Source organism: Pan troglodytes, chromosome 15 (genome assembly GCF_028858775.2).
Source record: "Pan troglodytes isolate AG18354 chromosome 15, NHGRI_mPanTro3-v2.0_pri, whole genome shotgun sequence".
Classification (NCBI taxonomy): Eukaryota; Metazoa; Chordata; class Mammalia; order Primates; family Hominidae; genus Pan; species Pan troglodytes.
In genome coordinates, this window is record NC_072413.2 from 18,857,881 (window position 1) to 18,880,701 (window position 22,821).

General features: G+C 47.0%; 1 protein-coding gene across 3 annotated transcripts; it reads right to left on the reverse strand.

The window, feature by feature from the left end:
• Positions 1 to 9,469: 9,469 nt before the first annotated feature.
• On the reverse strand, positions 9,470 to 18,905 carry KLHL33 (kelch like family member 33). 3 transcript variants are annotated; one of them, XM_009427399.5, is made up of 5 exons: positions 18,803 to 18,905; positions 17,768 to 18,534; positions 12,522 to 13,446; positions 12,229 to 12,396; positions 9,470 to 12,128 (listed from the first exon to the last, which is right to left on the reverse strand). In XM_009427399.5, exons 2-5 carry the CDS (start codon positions 18,513 to 18,515, stop codon positions 11,576 to 11,578), a joined length of 2,394 nt encoding a protein of 797 aa, XP_009425674.5. In that variant the 5' UTR covers positions 18,516 to 18,534; positions 18,803 to 18,905; the 3' UTR covers positions 9,470 to 11,575. The 3 variants fall into 3 exon arrangements, with proteins under 3 accessions (XP_009425674.5, XP_054521868.2, XP_016781317.4); XM_054665893.2 differs by having other exon boundaries at positions 17,768 to 18,310; positions 18,803 to 18,871; XM_016925828.4 differs by lacking the exon at positions 18,803 to 18,905 and having other exon boundaries at positions 17,768 to 18,792.
• Between the last annotated feature and the right edge of the window lie 3,916 nt (positions 18,906 to 22,821).

Below are 22,821 nucleotides of genomic sequence, written 5' to 3' on the forward strand. Positions count from 1 at the left end.
TGGAGGGTGGAGGCAGTTCTGCCAGCCGTGGCAGGGCTGCTATGGGGCATCCAGGGCTGTGGGGGTCTGGAGGAGGGGACATGAGGTGAGAGGTATCCTGGCCGATAGCGGGGGGTCTCCCTCCGGACCTACCTCAGGGAGCTGAGCGTGCAGGCGCTCCAGGGCAGGCCTGGGACAGAGTCAAGGCCCAGAGAATAAAGGTAGCTAATCTCATAATAATATTTTTATTAGAATGTTCTGATGATAAAAATAAAACTTGTTTTCTTTAAAGAAAAAAAAAAAGAAAATTTCTGATTCAGTAGGTAGGTCTGAGATGGAACCTGAGAATTTGCACTTCCAGCAATTTCTCAGGTAATCATGACTCTTATCTCTGATCTGAGGTAAACATTTTAAAAACTATTAATCTAGGATGATTACCTAAACAGGAGCGATAGTTACTACCTACCACATGGCAGAGGTAGGTAGTAAATAATGCACCTGTCACACTTGAATTGCATATATAAATTAAAAATGTGGCCCAATTCCCAGATGTTCTGTTCCAATCACACAGCCACTGAATGATCCCTAAAGGACATTTCAGCTGTGTTTTGAGGAGCCAGATAAACTATCTCTGCCTTGCAACAGAGAAAACCTTTCAACTGGCAAGATGTTCACAATGTTCAAATTCAGCTTTTCATACCCGTAGGAAGTGCTAGTCATATTGCCAATATTTGCTTCTTTGAGTCATGCTTTCTTAAGTTAGCCATTCCCTTGAGTTGAACCAATCTTTCTTCAGATGACTATCATTAGAATAAATCAGGAGTTTTGCCAATCAAATAACTATACCAGGGCTGGGAAGATGTGCCATTTCCCACTGGAATGAAATCACTTAACTCTCACAGAACCATCTTACATTCCTTATTTGCAAGTTCTTAAAGGACCATTCACTTTCTCCTGCATATAGGCCTACACCACCTTACTGTTGATCAGTAGCATTGAGCTGCAATGGCCAAATGATGGGTGTAGTATCCAGACTGATTTGTCTCTGGGACAAAGGAGTGCCACCCCCTCAGTCTTCCCTTTTGGGAAGGGTCCTACCACCTGTTAAAATTGCTCACTTGTGGTCAGTTTTCTTGCATGTTCATTGTCCTCCTCTACTTTGATCAACAAACATCTGCTAATCCCCTGTCAAAGAATAGTGCTAGTACATGGGTAAAATGTATACAACATGCCTTCTTCTCAAGACTTCATCATCTTGTAGAGACAGACACATGTAGACATCACAAAAATACAAGGCAGATAAAGAGAAGTGCTATAATGGACTAAGAAACAAACTATAGGGTTATATAGGTGAGAGCAAGGATCTCAAGCAACTCCCTGGAGAGATGGACTTTGAACTGGGAAGGGCAGGCCTCTGATAAGCTGGGAGGGGAGTGACCAGTAGGAAGTGGAAAGGCCATTGGTTTTACCTGATTTTTTTCTTCTTTGTGAATGATTACCTTTAGATTCACAGTATATGTTTGTTTGACCTAACCATCACAACTTAAAGCATCACACAAGCCGTGATATGTGGACAAGCACACACTTACTGGATAGCCACTTGTCACCTCAGACAAGCCCTTCTGGGCCATCTGAAAGCAGATTACAAGAACCTCAGTGTCTTCTCCCTTCTGACTCTTCTGAATAAAAACAACCCTGCATTTGGCCTCTGGTCTGTGGACATTTGCCAATATCTTTCTTTTTTTTTTTTTCTTTTTGAGGCAGAGTCTTGCTGTGTCACCCAGGCTGGAGTGCAGTGGCACGATCTCGGTTCACTACAACCTCTGCCTCCTGGGTTCAAGCAATTCTCCTGTCTCAGCCTCCCAAGTAGCTGGGATTACAGGCACCCACCGCCATGCCCAGCTCATTGTTTGTATTTTTAGTAGAGACAAGGTTTCACCATCTTGGCCAGGCTGGTCTCAAACTCCTGACCTCAGGTGATCCGCCCACCTCGACTTCCCAAAGTGCTGGGATTACAGACATGAGCCACCGTGCCCGACCTCTTTCTTCATCTTTCTTCAAGGACATTCCTTGCTGACTAGTCTCCCTAATCGGGTATGGTAATTAAAATAGGCCACAAATTCTTTGCTTCCTCTCCCATTGAGAGGCAGAGTCTAATTCCTTCTTGAAACTGGGCTGACCTGGTCACTTGCTTGACCAATATAATGTGGCAGCAGTTGCATTCTGGGACTTCTGAAGCTAGGTCAAAGGAAACTTGCACTTCCTCCAGGACTCTGGAACACTCCCTTGGGAAGCCCTGAGCTGCCATGTGAGTCCAACTACCATAAGACTGCCACTCTAAAGAGGCCACATGTAGGTGTTTCAATTAACACACTCAACTGAGCTCAGCCTTCTAGCCATCTCCACCAGGGCACCAGACATGTGCCCTGTCTGGTGCCCTGGTGGAGAAAGAAGCAGTCTTAAGTCCTTCAGATCAGTTCATCTACCAATTGTCTATTAGCAAGTAGCTTCCACTAATGACACATGAAACAGAAGAATCATCTAGTGGAAGCCTGCCTAAATTTAGTGAAGTCAGTTACACATAAAATTGTGAGATATGATTAAACGGTTGTTGTTTTAAGTCACAAAGTTTTGGGCAGCAAATGATAACTGGTACACTAGGCCTGCAAAATATAAGACAGTTTACATCAGGGTACTCTGTAATCATCCTACTTTTTTTTTTTTTTTTTTTTGAGACAAAAACAGTACACCTGATCTCGAAAAGGATTTGAGTCCTGCTTTTGGATGGGATGAGGCAGAGGTAATTGGAAGTAAAATTTGGATCTCAAAATAGTGAACTTGGTGCCGGGCACAGTGGCTCACACCTGTAATCCCAGCACTTTGGAAGGCAGAGGCAGGCAGATCACCTGAGGTCAGGAGTTCAAGACCTGCCTGGCCAACATGGTAAAACCTCGTCTGTACTAAAAATACAAAATTAGCCAGGTGTGGGGGGGTGCACCTGTAATCCCAGCTACTTGGGAGGTTGAGACTGAAGAATTGCTTGAACCTGGGAGGTGGAGGTTGCAGTGAGCCAAGATCACGCCACTGCACTCCAGCCTAGGCAACAAGAGTGAAACTCTGTGTCAAAAAAAAAAAAAAAAGAAAAAGAAAAAGAAAAAAAAGGCCGGGCATGGTGGCTCATGCCTGTAATCCCAACGCTTTGGGAGGCTGAGGTGGGCGGATCCCGAGGTCAAGAGATCAAGACCATCCTGGCCAACATGGTGAAACACCATCTCTACTAAAAATACAAAAACTAGCTGGGCATGGTGGCATGCACCTGTAGTCCCAGCTACTCGAGAGGCTGAGACAGGAGAATTTCTTGAACCTGGGAACGCGGAGGTTGCAGTGAGCTGAGATTGTGCCACTGCACTCCAGCCTGGTGACAGAGAGAGACTCCGTCCCCCCCCCCCAAAAAAAATAGTGAACTTGGAACATTTTAATGACTCGTAGGAAGAATTAAAAAAATATGGGAATTCAGATAATCAGGGAAGAACTGGAGTACTTGGCTGCAATCCAAGATATGGGTGAAGATAGTATATTACATATATATATATATATATATATATATATTTTTTTTTTTTTTTTTTTTTGAGATGGAATTTTGCTTTTGTTGCCCAGGCTGGAGTGCAGTGGCATAATCTCAGCTCACTGCAACCTCTGCCTCCTGGGTTCAAGCAATTCTCCTGCCTCAGCCTCCCAAGTAGCTGGGATTACAGGCACCTGCCACCACCGCTGGCTAATTTTTTGTCTTTTTAGTAGAGACAAGGTTTCACCATATTGTCCTGGCTGGCCTTGAACTCCTGACCTCAGGTGATCCGCCTACCTCTGCCTCCCAAAGTGCTGGGATTACAAGAGTGAGCCACCACACCCAGCCAGATAATATATTATATATTAAATATGGTTGTTTAAACATGAACTCTGGAGTCCAACAGATCTGGGTTTATTTTTTATTTTTTATTTTTATTTTTTGAGACAAAGGTCTTGAAACATGTGCCACCACACCTGGTCCAATGGATCTGTGTTTAAATCCTCCTCTGCTACTGACTAGCAGTGTGACCTAAGCTGTAGAAGAAAATAAGGTTAATAATCTCAACCCTCAATGGGGCCAGAGAGTGGTCCTTGAGTCTGCAGTAAGATCACAGGATGCTGATGTGGCAAAGGGGTCAGGCTAGGTTCTCCGTTTGAAAAGTCTCACCTCCTGTCTCATTTTCATAACAATCCCCAGCTCAATACATCCTAATAAGTGAAAAAAACTGTTGGAAGGAAGAACCCACCGCCCCTTTCTCTGGCTGAGCGTCTTTTAAATTCACAGCTATTTGCATTACAGCAATTGGATGTTAATTTTTCAAGACCATGTCTCCAAACCTCCAGTGGCACTTATACTCGCTCATTGCTCCTACTTGTAGAGCCCATGTATGAGATTCATGGATAAAGCTTGCCACTCAAGTGGAGATGGAGCTACATTAGAGAGGGGGCATAATAAAGTCCTTCTACCAGATTAAATACATGCTCAACATTTACAAACTCCTCTAATCTTCCAGTTTTCTCATCTATAAAGTGGGAATAATAATAGCACCCGCTTTTTATGGACTGTATTGTCATTCAAATTAGATAATATACATAAAGCGCTTAGCATACCACCTGGCATATAGCTAGCACAAACAATGATAACTATAATCTAAAACAAGCAGTTCTAGGCTGGGCATGGTGGCTCACACCTGTAATCCCAGCACTTTGGGAGGCTGAGGCAGGTGGATCACCTGAGGTCGGGAGTTCAAGACTAGCTTGGACAAGATGGTAAAATCCCATCTCTACTAAAAATACAAAAATTAGCCAGGCATAGTGGCAGACTTCTGTAATCCCAGCTACTCTGGAGGCTGAGGCAGGAGAATCACTTGAATCTGGGAGGCGGAGGTTGCAGTGAGCCAAGATCGCACCACTGCACTCCAGCCTGGGCGACAGAGTGAGACTCTGTCTCAAAAAAATAAAAAATAAAACAAGCAGTTCTTACTCTGTAATGAAAGAGTTGGCTTTCATCAGTGACAGCTTGCTTGAAAAGTGTGTATTGGGGCTCAGATTGCCTACCTGGCAATTAGTCAAACTGATATATAGGCCGGGTGCGGTGGCTCACTCTTGTAATCCCAGCACTTTGGGAGGCTGAGGTGGGCAGATCACTTGAGGTCAGGAGTTCAAGACCAGCCTGGCCAACATGATGAAACCCTGTCTCTACTAAAAATACAAAAATTAGCCAGGCATGTGCCTATAATCCCAGCTACTCGGGAGGCTGAGGTAGGAGAATCGCTTGAACCCGGAAAGTGGAGTTTGCAGTGAGAGGAGACTGCGCCACTGCACTCCAGCCTGGGAGACAGAGCAAGACTCTGTCTCAAACAAAACAAAACAAAACAAAACAAAACACCAACTAACTGATACATAGCTCTCTAACTATATGCCTTGGCCTCATTTGGAATCCAGATGAATCTGCTTGCCTGTCTCAGGAGTACATCAGGCTGGAGTAGCTTATAACCTTGTGTACGGTACTCATGGCCTCAGGAGCCTGTCACTACAGTACACTGGCCTCCTTGTTTGGCATCATTTAGCTCTCTGATCTAAAAGGATATGTCCTAGGAACTTGATTTATAGATTACCAAGGCACACTTTTCCAAATGTGCCTAGAGGTCCTTAGGACTGTCCCAAGCTCTGGGGTTCATGAGCTATAATGACACTGTGGTGTTTACAATACCATTATGGTGCTTATTGTATGGGGTACGAACTTGGAATTCAAACTGGTTAAAGGACTTACTCATAATTACCAAAGCAACAATTGAATTGAAACTTGAAGCCAAGTTACTGAATCTAGCTCAGTACACTTTCAAGGCTATACTTTTTTTCATCATTCTTCTAATACTGTATTTGTCTGTTCTCACATTACTATAAAGAAATACCCGAGACTGGGTAATTTATAAAGAAAAGAGGTTTAATTGTCTCATGGTTCTGCAGGCTATACAGGAAGCATGGCAGCATCTGCTTCTGGGGAGGCCTCAGGAAGTCTCCAATTATGGCAGAAGGCAAAGGAGGCGTGAAACGTCTTACATGGCAGGAGCAGGAGCAAGAAAGAGAGCGAGGCAGAAGGTGCTACACACTTGTAAACAACAAGATCTCACGAAAACTCACTACCAGAAGAACACCACCAAGGGAATGGGGCTAAACCCGCCATGGAAACCACTCCCATGACCCATCACCGCCCACCAGGCCCCACCTCTGACACTGGGGATTACAATTTGACATGAGATATGTGCAGGGACACAGATCCAAAACATATCAAACACGAAATATAGATTATTATATTCTGAATCAGCTACAGTAATAATACCATGATCATTTCTCTCTCAGAGAAAACAGACTATAATCTCACCACTAATGATATATATGTATGTATGTATGTGTATACACATAAATATCTATCTATCTATAATTTTTTTGGTAGGTGTTTTACCAGAAGCTGTGATGAATTCACACGTTTTCACTTAGGGCTCCTTGATCTCAAGGGCTAGACAGGATTTAGGATATAGTCTATGATGCTGAAAGAGTAATTATGACTGTCCTGTCTATAGACCTCGTCTGTGATGTTTGTCTTAGCCTGCCTGTTGGTCCTAATGTATGTGAGAGACTAGTTTCATGAAAAGCCTTCCTCTTCATTATCTAGACTGTGTACCACATAACTTTATTTCCTAAGCTGTGTAACAAAAGGTTTGAATTACGTGATCTCTGAAACCTCTCCATTCTATAATTCTATTAAATAATCTTTCTATGCATTTTTTCTTTTATTCCTTTTTTTTTCAAGATGGGGTCTCACTATGTTATCCAGGCTGGACTCGAACTCCTGAGCTAAAGCGATCCTCCCACCTCAGCCTTCTGAGGAGCTGGAACTATGGGCATGTAGCACAGTGCCTGGCAGTTTTTCATTCTTTTGATTGAACGTTGTTGCTGCTACAATCCAGAGTGTCTGTCTGGGTAAGTAATAATTCTTGGTTTCACAGCTAGTGAAATTTTCATATAAATTTGCTCTTCTATTTTTTTAAACCTTCCTTGCTATCAATTTTCCATATATTATTATTATTAATTTGAGACAGAGTCTCACTCTGTCACCCAGGCTGGAGTGCAGTGGTGCAATCTCAGCTCACTGCAACCTCCGTCTCCCGGGTTCAAACAATTCTCGTGCCTCAGCCTCCCATGTAGCTGGGATTACAGGTATGTGTCACCACACCTGGCTAAAAATTTTCCGTATATATTATATTCAACATAGAAAAGATTGGGAGAAGACACTAAGTCAGTTTTTCTTTGGGTAGTCCAGTATTACATGATGAGTCAAGTAAAGAAGAAAAGATAAAGGAAAATAAGCTCAAGAGGATTCCAAAGGTTCAGGTCCAGGAAATAGGAGAAATGATAGTGCCAATAAAGCATGAGGAATCTGAACTAATGATGCTGGCACATCTAAATGGAGGTGAGAATCACTGAAAAAAATCAGACTAGAACCCAGGCGAACCATCAAGGTTGGAGACAGAGGAGAGGTGAGCTTCCTGACAGGGAGCATAAAACAAAGGAAAGGAAGAACGTGAGCAACCCAGCCAGGACTAGGCACAGGAGACAAGTGATACCTAGAGTCCCACACACTTACTTGTACTAAACATTAACCTGCATGTCCAGTCCTACCCAGTACCTGAGTCAACCTTGGAAAGATAAGAGAGATATCAGAAATTTCACCCTCACCAGCAAAGGGGGTGGAGGGAAGACTGTTGGGGGAGCTATTAGAGAGCATCTAGAACACCTTGGCTTATCATCTGATTCACCAAAGGTAAGAATCCCAGGCCTCTACAGTCATCAAACTAGTCTTGCCAGGTCACCACCATGGTTGCCCAATCTGTATGCATAGTTTCTATCCCAATTCCTACTTCTCACTCCACTTACCTTCTGGGGTTGAAATGTTACCCTGATATTACCCTATTCTTAGTCTGCCTGGCTGAAGACCCAGGCTGTTACCTTGCCTATATTCAGTCCCTTCTCACTGATGAATGGACTATTGACTAGGGTCCTCCTTCAAGTCAGAGGTCTCCTCTCTCCTCACTCTTCCCTCAGTTTTAAAGATAAATAATGAAAGTCAGAACTTTCTGCAATGAACCGCCCTCATCCACATACCTGTGGATCCTTGGCTATCAGCTCCAAGGATGAAGCCACACCCCCCTGGACACTTTGATCTGGCTTACTGAATTTTGGATTGGAGAAACAAGAGAAGGTCCATCCAGGAGAGTGTGCTATCTCTAAAGCCAGAAGAAGAGAAATTTTTAGGGTAAGAGCCAGTTTTCACGCCAATCATTTCCTGTAGAAAGATGAAAGAGAATGAAGATGGCCACAGATTGTTAGATTTGGTAAGAAGCAGGTCACGGTAACAGTGGAGGGAGATGATTTCAATCATGTGGCAGACCTAGAAGGCAGAATACAGGGAATTTTATTTTGAATGCTTTTTATAGTAGAGAAACTCAGATAAGAAAGATTCAGTCACTATGAAACCTTTATTTAAGTCTGCCTTTAGGTACAAATCACAAAAAATGTTCATAGAAGTTCATCCAATATTTATAGCTTGTCATCTCCTTCAATTTCCTTCTTCCCGTTCTTTATTCTTCCTTCTCTTTTCTCTTATACATCCTACTTACCCCTTCTCATTTTCACTTACATTCCTAGTCTATCTTAAATAGAGATACAGAAAAAGATACAGAAAAAGATCTTATTAAAATAACGAAATCTAAAAATAAATAAAATACACGCCAAGTACTTCTGGGGCCAGAATGAAGAAGGGTGCAAGGGAGACTCCATCATCACCCTTAGAAACATGAAAATCTTAATAAACAATGGTAATAGAAAACTGACCTACACAGGCCAGGCATTGTGGCTCACGCCTGTAATCCCAGCACTTTCGGAGGTCGAGGTGGGTGGATCACCTGAGGTCGGGAGTTCAAGACCAGCCTGACCAACATGGAGAAACCCCGTCTCTACTAAAAATATAAAATTAGCCAGATGTAATAGCTGTAATCCCAGCAACTCAGGGAGGCTGAGGCAGGAGAATCACTTGAACTCAGGAGGAAGAGGTTGCAGTGAGCTGAGATCACGCCATTGCACTCCAGCCTGGGCAACAGAGTAAAACTCTGTCTCAAAAAAAAAAAAAAAAAAAAAAAAGAGAAAGAAAAGAAAAGAAAAAGAAAATTGACAACAGGTGCTGGAGAGGATGTGGAGAAATAGGAACACTTTTACACTGTTAGTGGGACTGTAAACTAGTTCAACCATTGTGGAAGTCAGTGTGGCGATTCCTCAGGGATCTAGAACTAGAAATACCATTTGACCCAGCCATCCCATTACTGGGTATATGCCCAAAGGAATATAAATCATGCCGCTATAAAGACACATGCACACATATGTTTATTGCATCACTATTCACAATAGCAAAGACTTGGAACCAACCCAAATGTCCAACAATGATAGACCGGATTAAGAAAATGTGGCACATATACACCATGGAATACTATGCAGCCATAAAAAATGATGAGTTCATGTCCTTTGTAGGGACATGGATGAGATTGGAAATCATCATTCTCAGTAAACTATTGCAAGGACAAAAAAACCAAACACCGCATGTTCTCACTCATAGGTGGGAATTGAACAATGAGAACACGTGGACACAGGAAGGGGAACATCACACTCTGGGGACTGTTGTGGGGTGGGGGGAGGGGGGAGGGATAGCATTAGGAGATATACCTAATGCTAAATGACGAGTTAATGGGTGCAGCACACCAGCATGGCACATGTATACATATGTAACTAACCTGCACATTGTGCACATGTACCCTAAAACTTAAAGTATAATAATAATAAAATAAAAAAATTTTTAAAAAAAAAGAAAAAGAAAATTGACCTAAACACACACAAAAAAACTGACCCTTTTTTGCTCTCAGCTGTCCAGTAGGCAGAAATGGAAAGAGCAGACAGGAAGTATAGACGTGAGTTATAGAGGGCAGGAATACACAATCATTAAGTGAAAGCCATTATCCTCAGGAAGTCTCCAGAGAAGAGAGTAGGTGGCAAGAGCAGCAGAATTATCTGAAAAGCCTCTGGAATACCCACTTCCTCTTTGCTATGGAGAAACAGGGCATGGCATGCCCCACTTCTTTCTGTTTCAAATGCATTCCCCCTTCTCTAATGGGTGAGACTCTAGGCAGCCTTTAAGATCCAGTTCAAAATACACCCATCGGATGACACCTTTCCTAACAGAAGCCTTCCTGAGCAGAGTTCACTGCTCTATCCTCTGGGCTCTCGCAAGACTTGTCCATACATCTAAGTCCACTCAAAACTTGTATTTGTTTATGTCTATCTGCTGGTCAGGAGCTCTCTGACCTCTGTATCCTTGGTGCTTCCTACAGTGCCTGCCACAAAGTAGGTAATTAATAACTGTGTGAGGGAGAAAGAAGAGAAAGAAAAAAGAGAGGCAGTGGGGAGAGCAGGATGGGGGGAGAGAGAAAGAGGAAGCACCTGACTACCTTCCCTGGCCAAGATAAAGGGAAATGGATTTAAAAATAACTCTGGGGGAAAGGAACTGAAAGGGGGAAATGACTTTTCTGAGTCTTGTCTGCTTCTCACTCTTCTCTCCACCACATCCTCTCACCACTTGAGACCTCAGGCAACAACGGTCTCATTTTCACTCCTGATTCCTCAGTTTGCCCAAAAGAAAGAAGCCACACAGGCTTCTGACTTCTTCCACCCCATCTCCTTAAACCTCAGATCATCTGCTTTTCCACTGTGGGCCTCTCCCTCCTTGGCCTCTGCCCCCATCATCTTTCCCACACAACACTCCTGCCACATGGCCCTGGGGGGGCCCGTCAGGCCTCTCAGGCCCCTGTGCCGTGCATGTCCATGTGGGAGCTTCTGCCTCAGAAGGGGCAGCCTGTGGTGTCTCGCTGGGAAACGCTAGACCAGGCCTACAAAATTACCTGAGAAAAATACTGTTAAGAAGGTTTAGGCACCCCAGGGATGGGAGAGGAGAAAGGAGCAAGTTCCAGGAAAAAAAGGGCTGAACGATTTACAGTCCTTACTCCTACACTCCTCAAACTCTTTCATGGATGGCCATTCCACATTTTTCCCAGGATCCATGGGTCAGAACCATTTTTCCAACTGTCCTCCCATGGTCTCTACACTTTGGCTACTGAAGCTTCTTAACTCTCTTTCAAACTAGATGCCCTTTCCCTAAGAATCCCTAAGCCTTGTGGAGTTGCTCCCGAGTCTCCTTTCCTTACCTGGGTATTCAGCTGCCTCCCCTTTCCCTGTATGTTTTCCCCAGGAGTTCTGGAACCACCGTTTCCTCAATGGAGATCATACGTACAAAAGCAGTTTACAATGCACAGTGTGAGAATAAAATACTACCAAGAATAAAGCCTCTTTTCACTCCCCACAATCTCTGTCCTTCTCTCAGGCTATTTCTTATGCCCTCCTCTCCCCATACACTGTTGCTCCCTCTTCACCCAGCAGGTTTGGTTTGGTGTGGGGTGGGAACCAAAGCTATGTGCTGCACAGTGGGCAGTGTCAGGATGCAGGCAGGCATCTCAGCCCGAGGCCTTGGCAGAGTTCCCAGGCAGAGCCATCGGCCCAGGCCAGGACAGTAGGCATGGATAAGGTGAGAGAGGGCATAAGTACGGTGACTGTAGCCCCCCAGCACCAGTAGCTCCCCCTGCAGCACAGCACTTGCAGCCCCCACATGGGGGGAGGGTAGGGGTGCCAGGTGAGTCCAGCTATCAGTCCTTAGTTCATAGGCCTCAAAGCTTAACAGGTCCCCAGTCTCACCCAGCCCACCTGCCACATACAACCTCCCACCCAATGCAGCCATGACATGGCCAGCCCGAGGTACCCCCATAGGGCTCAGAAATGTCCCTGGCTTCTCAAGTTTGGGGTCATAGTGCATCAATGAGGCCAGGTATTGGCCAGTCCCACCACAGCCACCGCTCACGTACAATTGGCCCTCCAAAATCGCAGCTGCGTGGGCAAAACATGGTGCTGGAAGTGCAGGTGCTGGCCTAAGGGAGAACAGGACACAAGATAAGGCAACTAGCATCTTCAACTCTCCTTCTATTCCAAGTCTCCTAATCTCTCCCAGATGCCCCCTTGCCTGCTTACCTCCAGACATTGAGCTCAGGGTTGTAGGTCTCCACAGAGTCCAGGGCAACATCATTGTGTCTTCCACCCAGGGCATAAAGTTTTCCATCCAGTGCCACCAAGGAGAAAAGGCTTCGAGCCTGGGACAAAGGAGCCATCTCCTCCCAGTCCTCTTGACTGGGCTCCCACCTGGACACAGTAGGACAAGAGATTGGAAGAGGGACTCTGGGCATCTGTGGTTGTCTAGGCCAGCAATTTCTCTCCCTGCCCACCTTAGGGCCTGCCACACCCTGCCCACTCCTAGAAGCTTATACCTGAGAGTTGAAGCCAGGGTGTTGGAGTGACTGTAGAAATCTTGTCCCCCACACACATAGAGTTCACTTCCTGCCAGGCTTGCAGCCCCATGCCGGAAGCGTCCGGGGGCAGGCAGGGCAGGCAGCTGCCCCCACTCAACAGTTCGTACCAGTCCCACGCCACAGCGGAAGGCCCGGGCCCACCACACTGCTCGGGATGGTTGTCTTAGGGCCATGTCTGGTCTGAGCCCATCCCCGCCAATCACTACCAGTGCCCGGTCAGGCTCCCTCCGTCTCTCTTGGCCTGGAACATCAGCCTCTACCATCAGCTGGTGCAACAGATCTGGGGTCAGGGGTGGAAGTAGCCCAGCTGCCCGCACCCTCCGCAACTCCCTGGTGGACATGCGGCCAAAGCGGACACATCGCAGCAGGGCCTTGGCTTCTGACTCCTGGGTCTCGGGGTTGGCAGCCAGCCAACACCGTGCAGCCACAAAGGCCTCAAACTCCTCCTGCACATGGAGCTCATCACTATCCAGGAGCTCAGCCAAGCAGGCAGCTGGTAAAGAAGGGAAAGCAGGACACAAGGCTACAGCAGGCAGGTGGGTGAGGAGGTAGTGACGGGCTTTGCTCCAGAGCCTCTCCAACCCGGGGGCTTCCGCCATGGGGAACAGGGCCAGGCAACGGGCAGGGCTGAGGCCCCGTGCCAAGCCTTTCTGACACAAATCCAAGCAGGAAGAGCTCTGATACTGCAGAGCAGCCTGGGCAGCTCTCAGTAGCCCTGGCCACCTTGCCCGCACAACTCCGGAGTAAGCAAAAGAGACGAGGAGTCGCAGGTCCTGGGTGGAGATCGTCCGCAGAGATACCTCTGTGCCCTGGGATTCCCTCATCCCGCTCAGGAGCATGGCCCCAAAGAACTCACTGCCACAGGCCAGGGCTGCTCGGTGCACTGCAGGACGGGAGAAGGAATAGAGGAGGACTCAAAGTGTTGCAAGACCGATAGGCACTACCCCAACTTGGTACTCTAAGTTTGGCCCAACTCTAAGTTTGGCCCTCCAAGCCACCCACTGCTACAGACCAAACTGTGGTGTGCATCAGAATACCATGGGGTAGTTGTTAAAATGCAGGTTTCAGCAGTCCACTCCCAGAGATTCTGATTCAGCAGTTCTGGACGGAGACCCTAGAAATTTGTATTGTAACACTTCAAGTAACCCTATGTGATTCTCATGTTAGTGGCCTGAAGACACTTAGATAAACATTGCTTTAGTCTTTTTGGTCAGATGAGTCAGAAAAAGAGTCTTCATGGATCAGGTTGAGAGGAAAGCATTTGCTAAGAGGAGCACAAAATAAATGGAAAAGACCAACAAGCAACTTATATAGGTCTGTCTATATTGTGCACAAAATAAAATTCTTTACAATCAAGAGCCAAAACTGTCAGCCATTCTGTTAGATTTTGCTGGGAAAGTGGCACCACTCGGGAATGGCTGTAATCCAACCTCATCGGATTGCTGTCTCCTCTTGCCTAAGAATTAGTGTTTAATGTTTTCCGTGTGTCCCAGCTTTTCTCTGCATAACCCTCTCCTGTTCTTGGTATAATTTGTAGAATCATGAGATCTGAAACTTGAGAACTTCAAAATAATCTAATTCAATTATTCCCTTTAAAATAAGGAAACTGGTTGGGTGTCGTGGCACACACCTGTAATCCCAGCACTTTGGGAGGCTGAGGTGGGTGGATCACTTGAGGTCAGGAGTTCAAGGCCAGCCTGGCCAACATGGTGAAACTCCATCTCTACCAAAAATACAAACATTAGCCGGGCATGGTGGCAGGCACCTGTAATCCCAGCTACTTGGAGACTGAGGCAGTAGAATAGCTTGAACCTGGGAGGCGAGGGTTGCAATGAGCTGAGACTGCGCCGCTGCACCCAGCCTGGGTGACAGAGCGAGACTCCAACTCAAAATAAATAAATAAATAAAATGTGGAAACTGAGTTAGGTCCCAAAGAAAGCATGTGATTTATTTTTCATTTCCATGCAGGGGCCGTGAGGGCAGATCATCTCCATCCACTGCCACTGATGTCAGGCTGCAATAAGCATGCTTGTGTACCAATACCTTGGTTATCTGCATGGTCCTCATGACAATGAAACTGTCCTATTAACCTATGCTGTTAAACAATTAGACCTCATACTCAGCATCACTTATGGATTATTCTGGCCAAAATATTTAACTTGAATCTGTTCAACTCTTTAGATCTAAAGTCAAGTTTATAGGAAGTTGAAAGGCTAAAGGAACAATTTAGAGGGGAAAAACCACACAAATCAAGAAAATGGAGCATTTTATAGGATAACCAATTTTTTTTTTTTTTTTTTTTTTGAGATAGGGTCTTACTCTGTCACCCTGCCTGGAGTGCAGTGGTACAATCTCGGCTCACTGCAACCTCCACCCTCCAGGTTCAAGTGATTCTCGTGCCTCAGCTTCCAGATTAGCTGGGACTACAGGTGCACGCTACCATGCCTGGCTAATTTTTGTATTTTTAGTAGAGACGGTTTCGTCATGTTGGACAGGCTAACCTTGAACTCCTGGCCTCAAGTGATCTGCCTGCCTCGGCCTCCCAAAGTGTTGGGATTACAGGCGTGAGCCACCATGCCTGGCCCAGGGTAACGAATCTTACATGTTATTGTCTTTACCAATCAATATATAAAGTAATAAAAAAAAAAGGAGGGAGGACTGTACTAGATTAAAGGAAGCTTAAGAGACATGCAGCTGAGAATAGCATAGTCCTTGATTAATTCCTGGGTTGAACAAACTCACTTTAAAAAATGTTTTTTGGACAACTGGGAAAATATAAATGTGGACTAGGTGATATTAAAAAATTACTGGCCAGGCGCGGTGGCTCATGCCTGTAAACCCAGCATTTTGGGAGGCTAAGGCAGGTGGATCACCTGATGTCAGGAGTTCAAGACCAGACCAGCCAACATGGTGAAACCCTGTCTCTACAAAAAAATACAAAAATTAGCTGGGCGTGGTGGTGCACGCCTGTAATCCCAGTTACTTGGGAGGCTGAGGCAGGAGAATCACTTGAACCTGGGAGGTGAAGGCTGCAGTGAGCCGAGATCGTGCCATTGTACTCCAGCCTGGGTGACAGAGCAAGATTCCATCTCAAAATAAATAAATAAATAAATAAATAAATAAATAAATAAATAAATAAATTACTATTAATTTTGTCGTGCATGATAAAGGTATTATGGTTATGAGAAGATGTCCTCTTTGATTTATTTTTTCCTTTCACACCTAGTCCCACAGAATTGTCTTCTTTTAAAAAGATACATACCCAAATACTTATGAGTAAAATGTCACGAATTTCCTTTAAACTTCAGTAAAAAATAAAATGAACAGATGAAATAAATATAGTAAAATATTAGTTGTTAAATCTGGGTGATGGGTGTTTGAATGTTCATCTTAATATTCTTGGCTTTGTAAAATGCTTCATAATAAAAAGGTGGGGGGTAATGCTCCTAGAAGTCCTTTTAGGCAGGTCACAGAGGGCCAAGCTGTTTAAGAACTCCATGCTGCTTTGACCAACTGAGGCATGTGTGCCTTTCCCAAAGGGCAGGTGTTGTTCATATGACTTTCCACTGTCTTTTAAGCAGTAGGTAGTGGCCTGGTGCTTCCCAAGTAGTAAACATCAATGACAGATTTCAAATATACATTGTCTGAGAAAATCTGCATTCCTCAAAACAAGCTAAGCCATCTCAGCTCCCATATCATCAATCAACCTATAGTTCAGAGCCAACCCTGAAAGGGCTCACCACCACTTGTATTCACCTCTTACTCATTACTATACCCTAGGATTTTAAGTGACAGATTCGCAACCATTAAGTAGGAATATTTCCTAGGGAAATAAAAGCAGTGATATGAGTATGCTTAAATTCAAAAGCCTAGTGAGAATTTTATGATTATGAAAAATTTAAATCCCCTCTCCATCTAGTGCTATCATAAATGAAAATAGACTTTTGGAGTGGTTTTCCTTCTAGGAGTCCCAGAAGCACTTCAGTTCCCAGTCACTCCTCTAATGGGCAGTAGCTATGTGACTTTGGACAAGTCTTGGATTCTGATTTCGTCATCATCAAAGTGTAACAGCCCAACTAGATAATCTCTAAACTAATCCCTTGTAATTTTAAACTTTCAATGTGTCCACATGGCCTAGTGGAAGCAGACTGGACTAGTGATGTAGGCTTGTATCCTGGGGTTGTCCCAAGTCAACATCTCCAAATTTAATGTTCCTTATGTGCACCTGTAGATAATGATATTGACCTCACCAGCTTTCAGTAAAATTTAAAAAGAGATGTCATGTGTAAAAATTTCAGGTACCCAGTGCCTCACCAAATGTTAGTAGACTCCGAATAATACTCAACTTATGCAACCCTACTTAGCTTTCCTGGTGATGAGCAGAGTTAACTTCAAAGTGCCATGGCCAGGCTGGGTGCAGTGACTCATGCCTGTAATCCCAGCATGAGACAGGTGGATCACCTGAGGTTAGGAGTTCAAGACAAGCCTGGCCAACCTGGTGAAACCCCATCTCTACTAAAAAATACCAAAAAAATTAGCCAGGCATGGTGGCAGGTGCCTGTAATCCCAGCTACTCGGGAGGCTGAGGCAGGAGAATCACTTGAACCCAGGAGGTGCAGGTTGCAGTGAGCCAAGATTGTGCCACTGCACTCCAGCCCGGGCAACAGAGTGAGATGCTGTCTCAGAAAAAAAAAAAAAGTGCCACGGCCTGGTAACCTTAAACAGTACCAGACCTTGCTCATTAGCTGCAGGGCCCATAAGTCAGCCATGGTGTCAAGCACAACAAGGTGAAAGCACACATTGAGTTTTCCACCATGTTCCCCTGGCTTTCCTGTGTCCTGAATGGAGGATGCCAAGAAGGGCCTTTTGTTAATTTCTGCTTGAGTCAATCCACTTTCTGCTTGTTCTACTGCCATGGATTGTACCCTTAGCTCTAGCCAGCTGGCTGGAGATTCCTTGTTACTGGACACAGGAAAAGCCAGACAGAGGGTCAGTTTAAATCTGTCAGAGCGCCTAGAAAACAACTCGACTGCGCATGCCCCGCTCTCCGTGGGGCAGGAGAGGCACCAAAGGCCACCCCAGGGAAATTCTGACAGCAGCAGGGATCAAAACCATCATGGTGGGGATCAAACCACCTGCTGCTTGCACACACCATTCCGTTAGCATATGCACCTGCAGTAATTTAATGCCCCACAGGCCCTCACCCGACAGCTGGCAGCCGCCTGCCTCCAGCTTCAAGTCACACCCGACGCCCTCTCGGTAGAGGAGCTCGATTCCGCGCAGGTTCTCCCTCAGCTCCTCTGCCTGGCTGGGCTTCTTTACATCTTCCCCGGCATTTCCAGCCCTCTCGCATGTCTGCTGGGCAGCAGCCTTCACCCGGGGCGCTCCCAGCGCCTCGGCTGCGGCCAGCACATCCCCCTGCGAGGCGGGGCCCAGCACCCCCTCATAGGCAAAGGTCAGCACGGCCTCCCAGCCCCCTGGGGACACCTCGAGGCTGAAGGGGGGCCGCGGACCTCCGCCGCCCAGCAGCCTGTCTCGGAAGAGGCTGCTGACTGCGGCCAGGATCACCCGATGCACCCCGTATACCCGCCCCGCGACTAACACCTCTTCGTCCAGCAACAGTCTCTGCTCCCGCAGCCGCTGGGCCTCGGCGAAAAACTGGCTCGGATGCTCCTCGCTGCGCAGCCACTCGGGCTCTGCCGCATCTTCATCTTCTTCCTCTTCCTCTTCTTCCTCTAGGGACAAGGCTGGAAAGGGAAGGTTCCTTGGGACCAGGGGCCTGGAACCAGGCTCCTCCAGAGGAAAGGAAGGCAATCTGGGATCCTCGTCGGGGGAGGGAGGCCAGGAAGGGGTTCTCTGGGCGTGCACAGGGAGTCCAAGGCAGTCCTTCTGGACGGGATGAGAGACACTCTCCAGCTCAGGGGGATAATGTGGGGTGTCCGAGACGCTCATGCCGAGGTTTGCTGGATAGCTGCAGGTAAGCAGAGGCAAGACAGCCTGGCGTCAGAGCTGGGCCCAAAGAGGCCACAGCAACCATGTCTCCAGCCAGTTGAAATGTCAGTCTCTCCCCTGCTCCAACACCCTCCTCCTACCCTCAGCCACATCCCAGCACTGGAGTATCTGGGATATACAGGACAACTATAGGGTGCACGCGGTGCAGTGAAACATGCAAGAAGCCCTGTAAAGATCCGGTAACCGGGACCACACCCCTCCCCTATTGCCCCCATCCTTTTAGTCACCCTCAGGAGACACCAGTGTTCCACTTGCCCTCTCACTTGAGCGCCCGCTGTGCTTGGGGCTGCGTGGCAGAGGGAACTTGCCCACATGGCATCCCAGTCAGCCAGTGGCCCCATGGGGCTAATTATAGCCGGTCCTGGCTGGCTAGGCACTTGGCACCTGGTGTCCTAACTCTGACACCCAATCCCCTGGGCTCCCTCCCAGACTGACACCCCCACCCTTCCACCTGTAGGTCATACAGGGGTGTGCTGAGCTAGGCAAATTAGGAAACCAAGGAGAATGAGGGGATCTGGTGGAATGAGCCCAAGGCCAGAAGGGCTGGGCCACTAGAGTGGGCTGGAAGGATCAGGCAAAGAGTCTGGACCAGGCTTTGGCTGTTGACTTTTCTGTGCATGATAAAGCAGGGACCCCGCCGGGCATGGTGGTTCTTGCCTGTAATCCTAGCACTTTGGGAGGCCAAGGTGGGTGAGTCACTGGAGCCCAGGAATTTGAGACCAGCCTGGGTAATATGATGAAACTCCATATTTTTTATATCTACCAAAAATTACAAAAATTAGCTGGACGTGGTGTCTCATGCCTGTAGTCATAGCACTGTGGGAGGCCAAGGCGGATGGATCACTTGAGGCCAGCAGTTTGAGACCAAACTGGGCAACATGGTGAAACCCCATCTCTACAAAAAAATACAAAAATGAGCCAGGCATGGTGGGGCACATCTTTAGTCCCAGCTTCTTAGGAGGCTGAGGTGGGAGGATCACTTGAGCCCAGGAGGCAGAGGTTGCAGTGAGCTGAGGTCGCACCACACACTCCAGCTTGGGTGACAGAGCAAAACCCTGTCTCAAAAAACAAAAAAGCTGGGACCCAGGAGCGAACAGCTGGGACCCAGTAGCGAATATAGCCCAGCTTTATCCATGGAGGGCAGAAGAGTGGGGAAAGTGAAGGGCCAGGGGGCAGGGCTACGGACCTAGGTGGCTCACCCCACACAGGGATTACTATCTGTCCAGAGGTGGGGTCCAGGGTAAGAGCCTGAAATCCAACCCTGTGTCTTTGGAAAAGTGTGGGGAATTCTAACTCTCATCTTGGCACTGGGATAAGAACCAGACAGTGGAAGGTGTGCTTGATCTGCATGCTGTGAGGACCAGAGTCCTGGACTAGATGGGCTATGGACATGCAAGTATTCCGTTTGAGCCAGACGGTAACAGTCACTCCTTCTCCCTCCAGGACAACACTTCCTTTCTCATCCTGAGGCCAAGTGCTAGACTAAAGCCCCTAAAAGCCAGGCAATCACTTTTTGCCGCAGTTTTGAGTGTCATCTTGCAGAAAGGATTTAGGGAAAGGAGCAGTGACACACTTCCTCTCCCTTCTCTGGGGGAGGTAGGACAGGCCAAGGACTCCTACTTCCTGGCCTATAAAATGTCTGGTCCAGGCTGGATAGGTTGACTCCACAGGCAGACTTAATAAGGGAAGGAGGAATGATTGCTCCTTGTGATTCAGATGAAAGGGCTCATGTGGAGGGCGGGGTAGGGTGGGAAGTGGGCTGACCTGCACAGCACCCCCTCCTACTTTCAGAGTTGTCTCCATTTCCCCATTTGTGGCCTGGGTACCCCTGGCAACTCTGAGTAGCTAGCATTCCCTGGGTGAGCCTAGCCAGCAGGTGCACTCCCCAAAATGGTTCGACTGAGAGGCAGTTTATGGTTATCCTGGCCAGCAAATGGGGAGATAGTGTCCAGGCTCTGCACCCTGTTTCCCAGTTCAGACATTTCGAATGCCTCTCATGTCCTCCCCAGAGCAAGACAATGTGGCCAGCATCTTGACCCCCAACCAGGAGTTGGAGGAACTGCAATCTGGTGGAGACATACCCCGAGCCAGCCTCTGTTCACCAACTGCTTACAAGGATGAGGACACTGGACCCTGCTGCGAGTTCTATGCCAACTCCGTAGTCCTGGGATGGCTCCATACAGCTTGGTAAGACCCAGGCCCCACAGTGAACTTCTGAAGGTAGGATAACATCTGCCTGTGGGCTACCACCACCCTTCATGTAGCTCTGGGACTGCCCTCCAGGTCCATTAGCTGTCCTCCTGGTTGCAGACGCGCTGGCTAGCAAGGGGTCTTGGCATTTCAGTTATGTATGTGCTGTCCCAGCCAAGAAATAGTGCCACGTCCACCTCGAGAGGAAACCCACACCCAGCCACACTCCCAAGATGATCTGGAGAATTCTGGGGCCAAAACCGGCAAGGCCCCAGTGCACTTCAGCTGGGTCATAGGAGTCATGGTAATGGATTGGCGCTCATGGTTCCCTAAGTCTGGGGATCTAGGCAGGCGAGAACTTTTTGCTCCAGGGGAGTTCTTGGGAGGTACCTTTGAAGAAGGGGGCAAGGGGTGGGACTCACACTGGAGACTGCAACCCCTCCCTTACCACCCTGCTCCCCAGATTTGCTGTATGCTCAATATCTGGGGCATCATTCTCTCCCTGCAGCTGCCTTGGATCGCTGCTCAGGCAGGCACAGGTATGAGCTCAGAGCTCTCCTGGGCAGTAGGAAGGGATGTGCATGTATGAATAAATTCCCATCCTCACCCCAGGGCTCACATGGCTCATCATCCTGTTCTTGGCCTCAGTCATACTGTCACTGGATTGTCTATCTCAGCCATCTCCAGCAATGGCAAAATCAAGGCTGGTGAGTCTGTAGTGACTCCCGCTCCTCCCTTCATGTTTCCCCATCCCTCATATCTGTTAATGAATTGTATGGTGTTCTTCGATGATCACATTTGGTCATTTCCTCACTCCCCCAACCCCTGCCACACAAACATTTTCATTTCCCCTTTTGGTACTGGTGGTACCTAGATAGCCCTACTGCTTTGGGATGGGGTTTTCCTCCCATGAAGAAATGTGTATCCTCAATCTCATTTCCAGGCTCCTGTATGATTCAACGTGCTTCAGAAAATAGGACTGACATGGGTGTGCAGAATGGGAGCAGCCTGGGCGCAAAGTGCCAGTATGGCTGGGATTTCAGCAATTGTCGAGAGCAAGGGTCCTGCCTCTATGGGCTCTCTAATCACTATGAGGTGAGTGAACCAGAGCGGAAGTGTAGAGAGAGAAACCTTGCCCATTGCCTGGCATAGCATAGATGTTTAAGTTGATTAATTTGGGGCAAAACCTTCAAAGATGCAAATAAATTTTAATAAGTCTGGGAAAACTAGGTGAAAATACGGGTGGAATGCATTACTTTGGAAATGCATTGATTTTTGCCTCTGTCTGCCCTTTTCCTCAGACCATGAACATGGTGTCTGCCTTTAGCCCTCTGATGTCTGCTGGAATCTTGAGTGCCATTCTGTTCTGTACCCTTTCCTGCTTTGTTTCAGCCCCTAATATCTTCCAGGCTAGTTGAGATCTTAGCAAGAGGCTTGCAAGAGAAAGGCAAGAATGTTAGTAGACACGGTCATCCCAAGTGTATAATTTTTGAGGAGGGGCAAAAGAGGGCTCAGTTCTCAGCAACTGGGAGTTAGAAGGTAACTTTGGGAGATGGAGATGACTGTGGCTGGCTAGCGTTTAAAGAGATAATCCAAGCCCACATAGCAACATTCAAAGTCTGCCTGTAAATCAAGGGAAGGTGTCACTGTTTTTTTTTGTTTGTTTTTTGTTTTGTTTTTGAGACAGAGTCTCACTTTGTCACCCAGGCTGGAGTGCCATGGCATGGTCTCGGCTCACTGCAACCTCCGCCTCCCAGGTTCAAGTGATTCTCTCGCCTCAGCCTCCCAAGTACAGGCACGTGCCACCACATCCGGTTAATTTTTATATTTTTAGTAGAGATGGGGTTTCACTATGTTGGCCAGGTTGGTCTCGAACTCCTGACTTGTGATTCACCCGCCTTAGCCTCCCAAAGTGCTGGGATTACAGGCATGAGCCCCCAGGCCTGGCCCGGTGTCACTCATCTATCTACCTCCCCACTCTCAGTTTTTCCCATCCCTCATTCCCAGGGATCTTACCACCCCCTACTCCCCCTACTCCTATCCTTTCTGCCTCTGA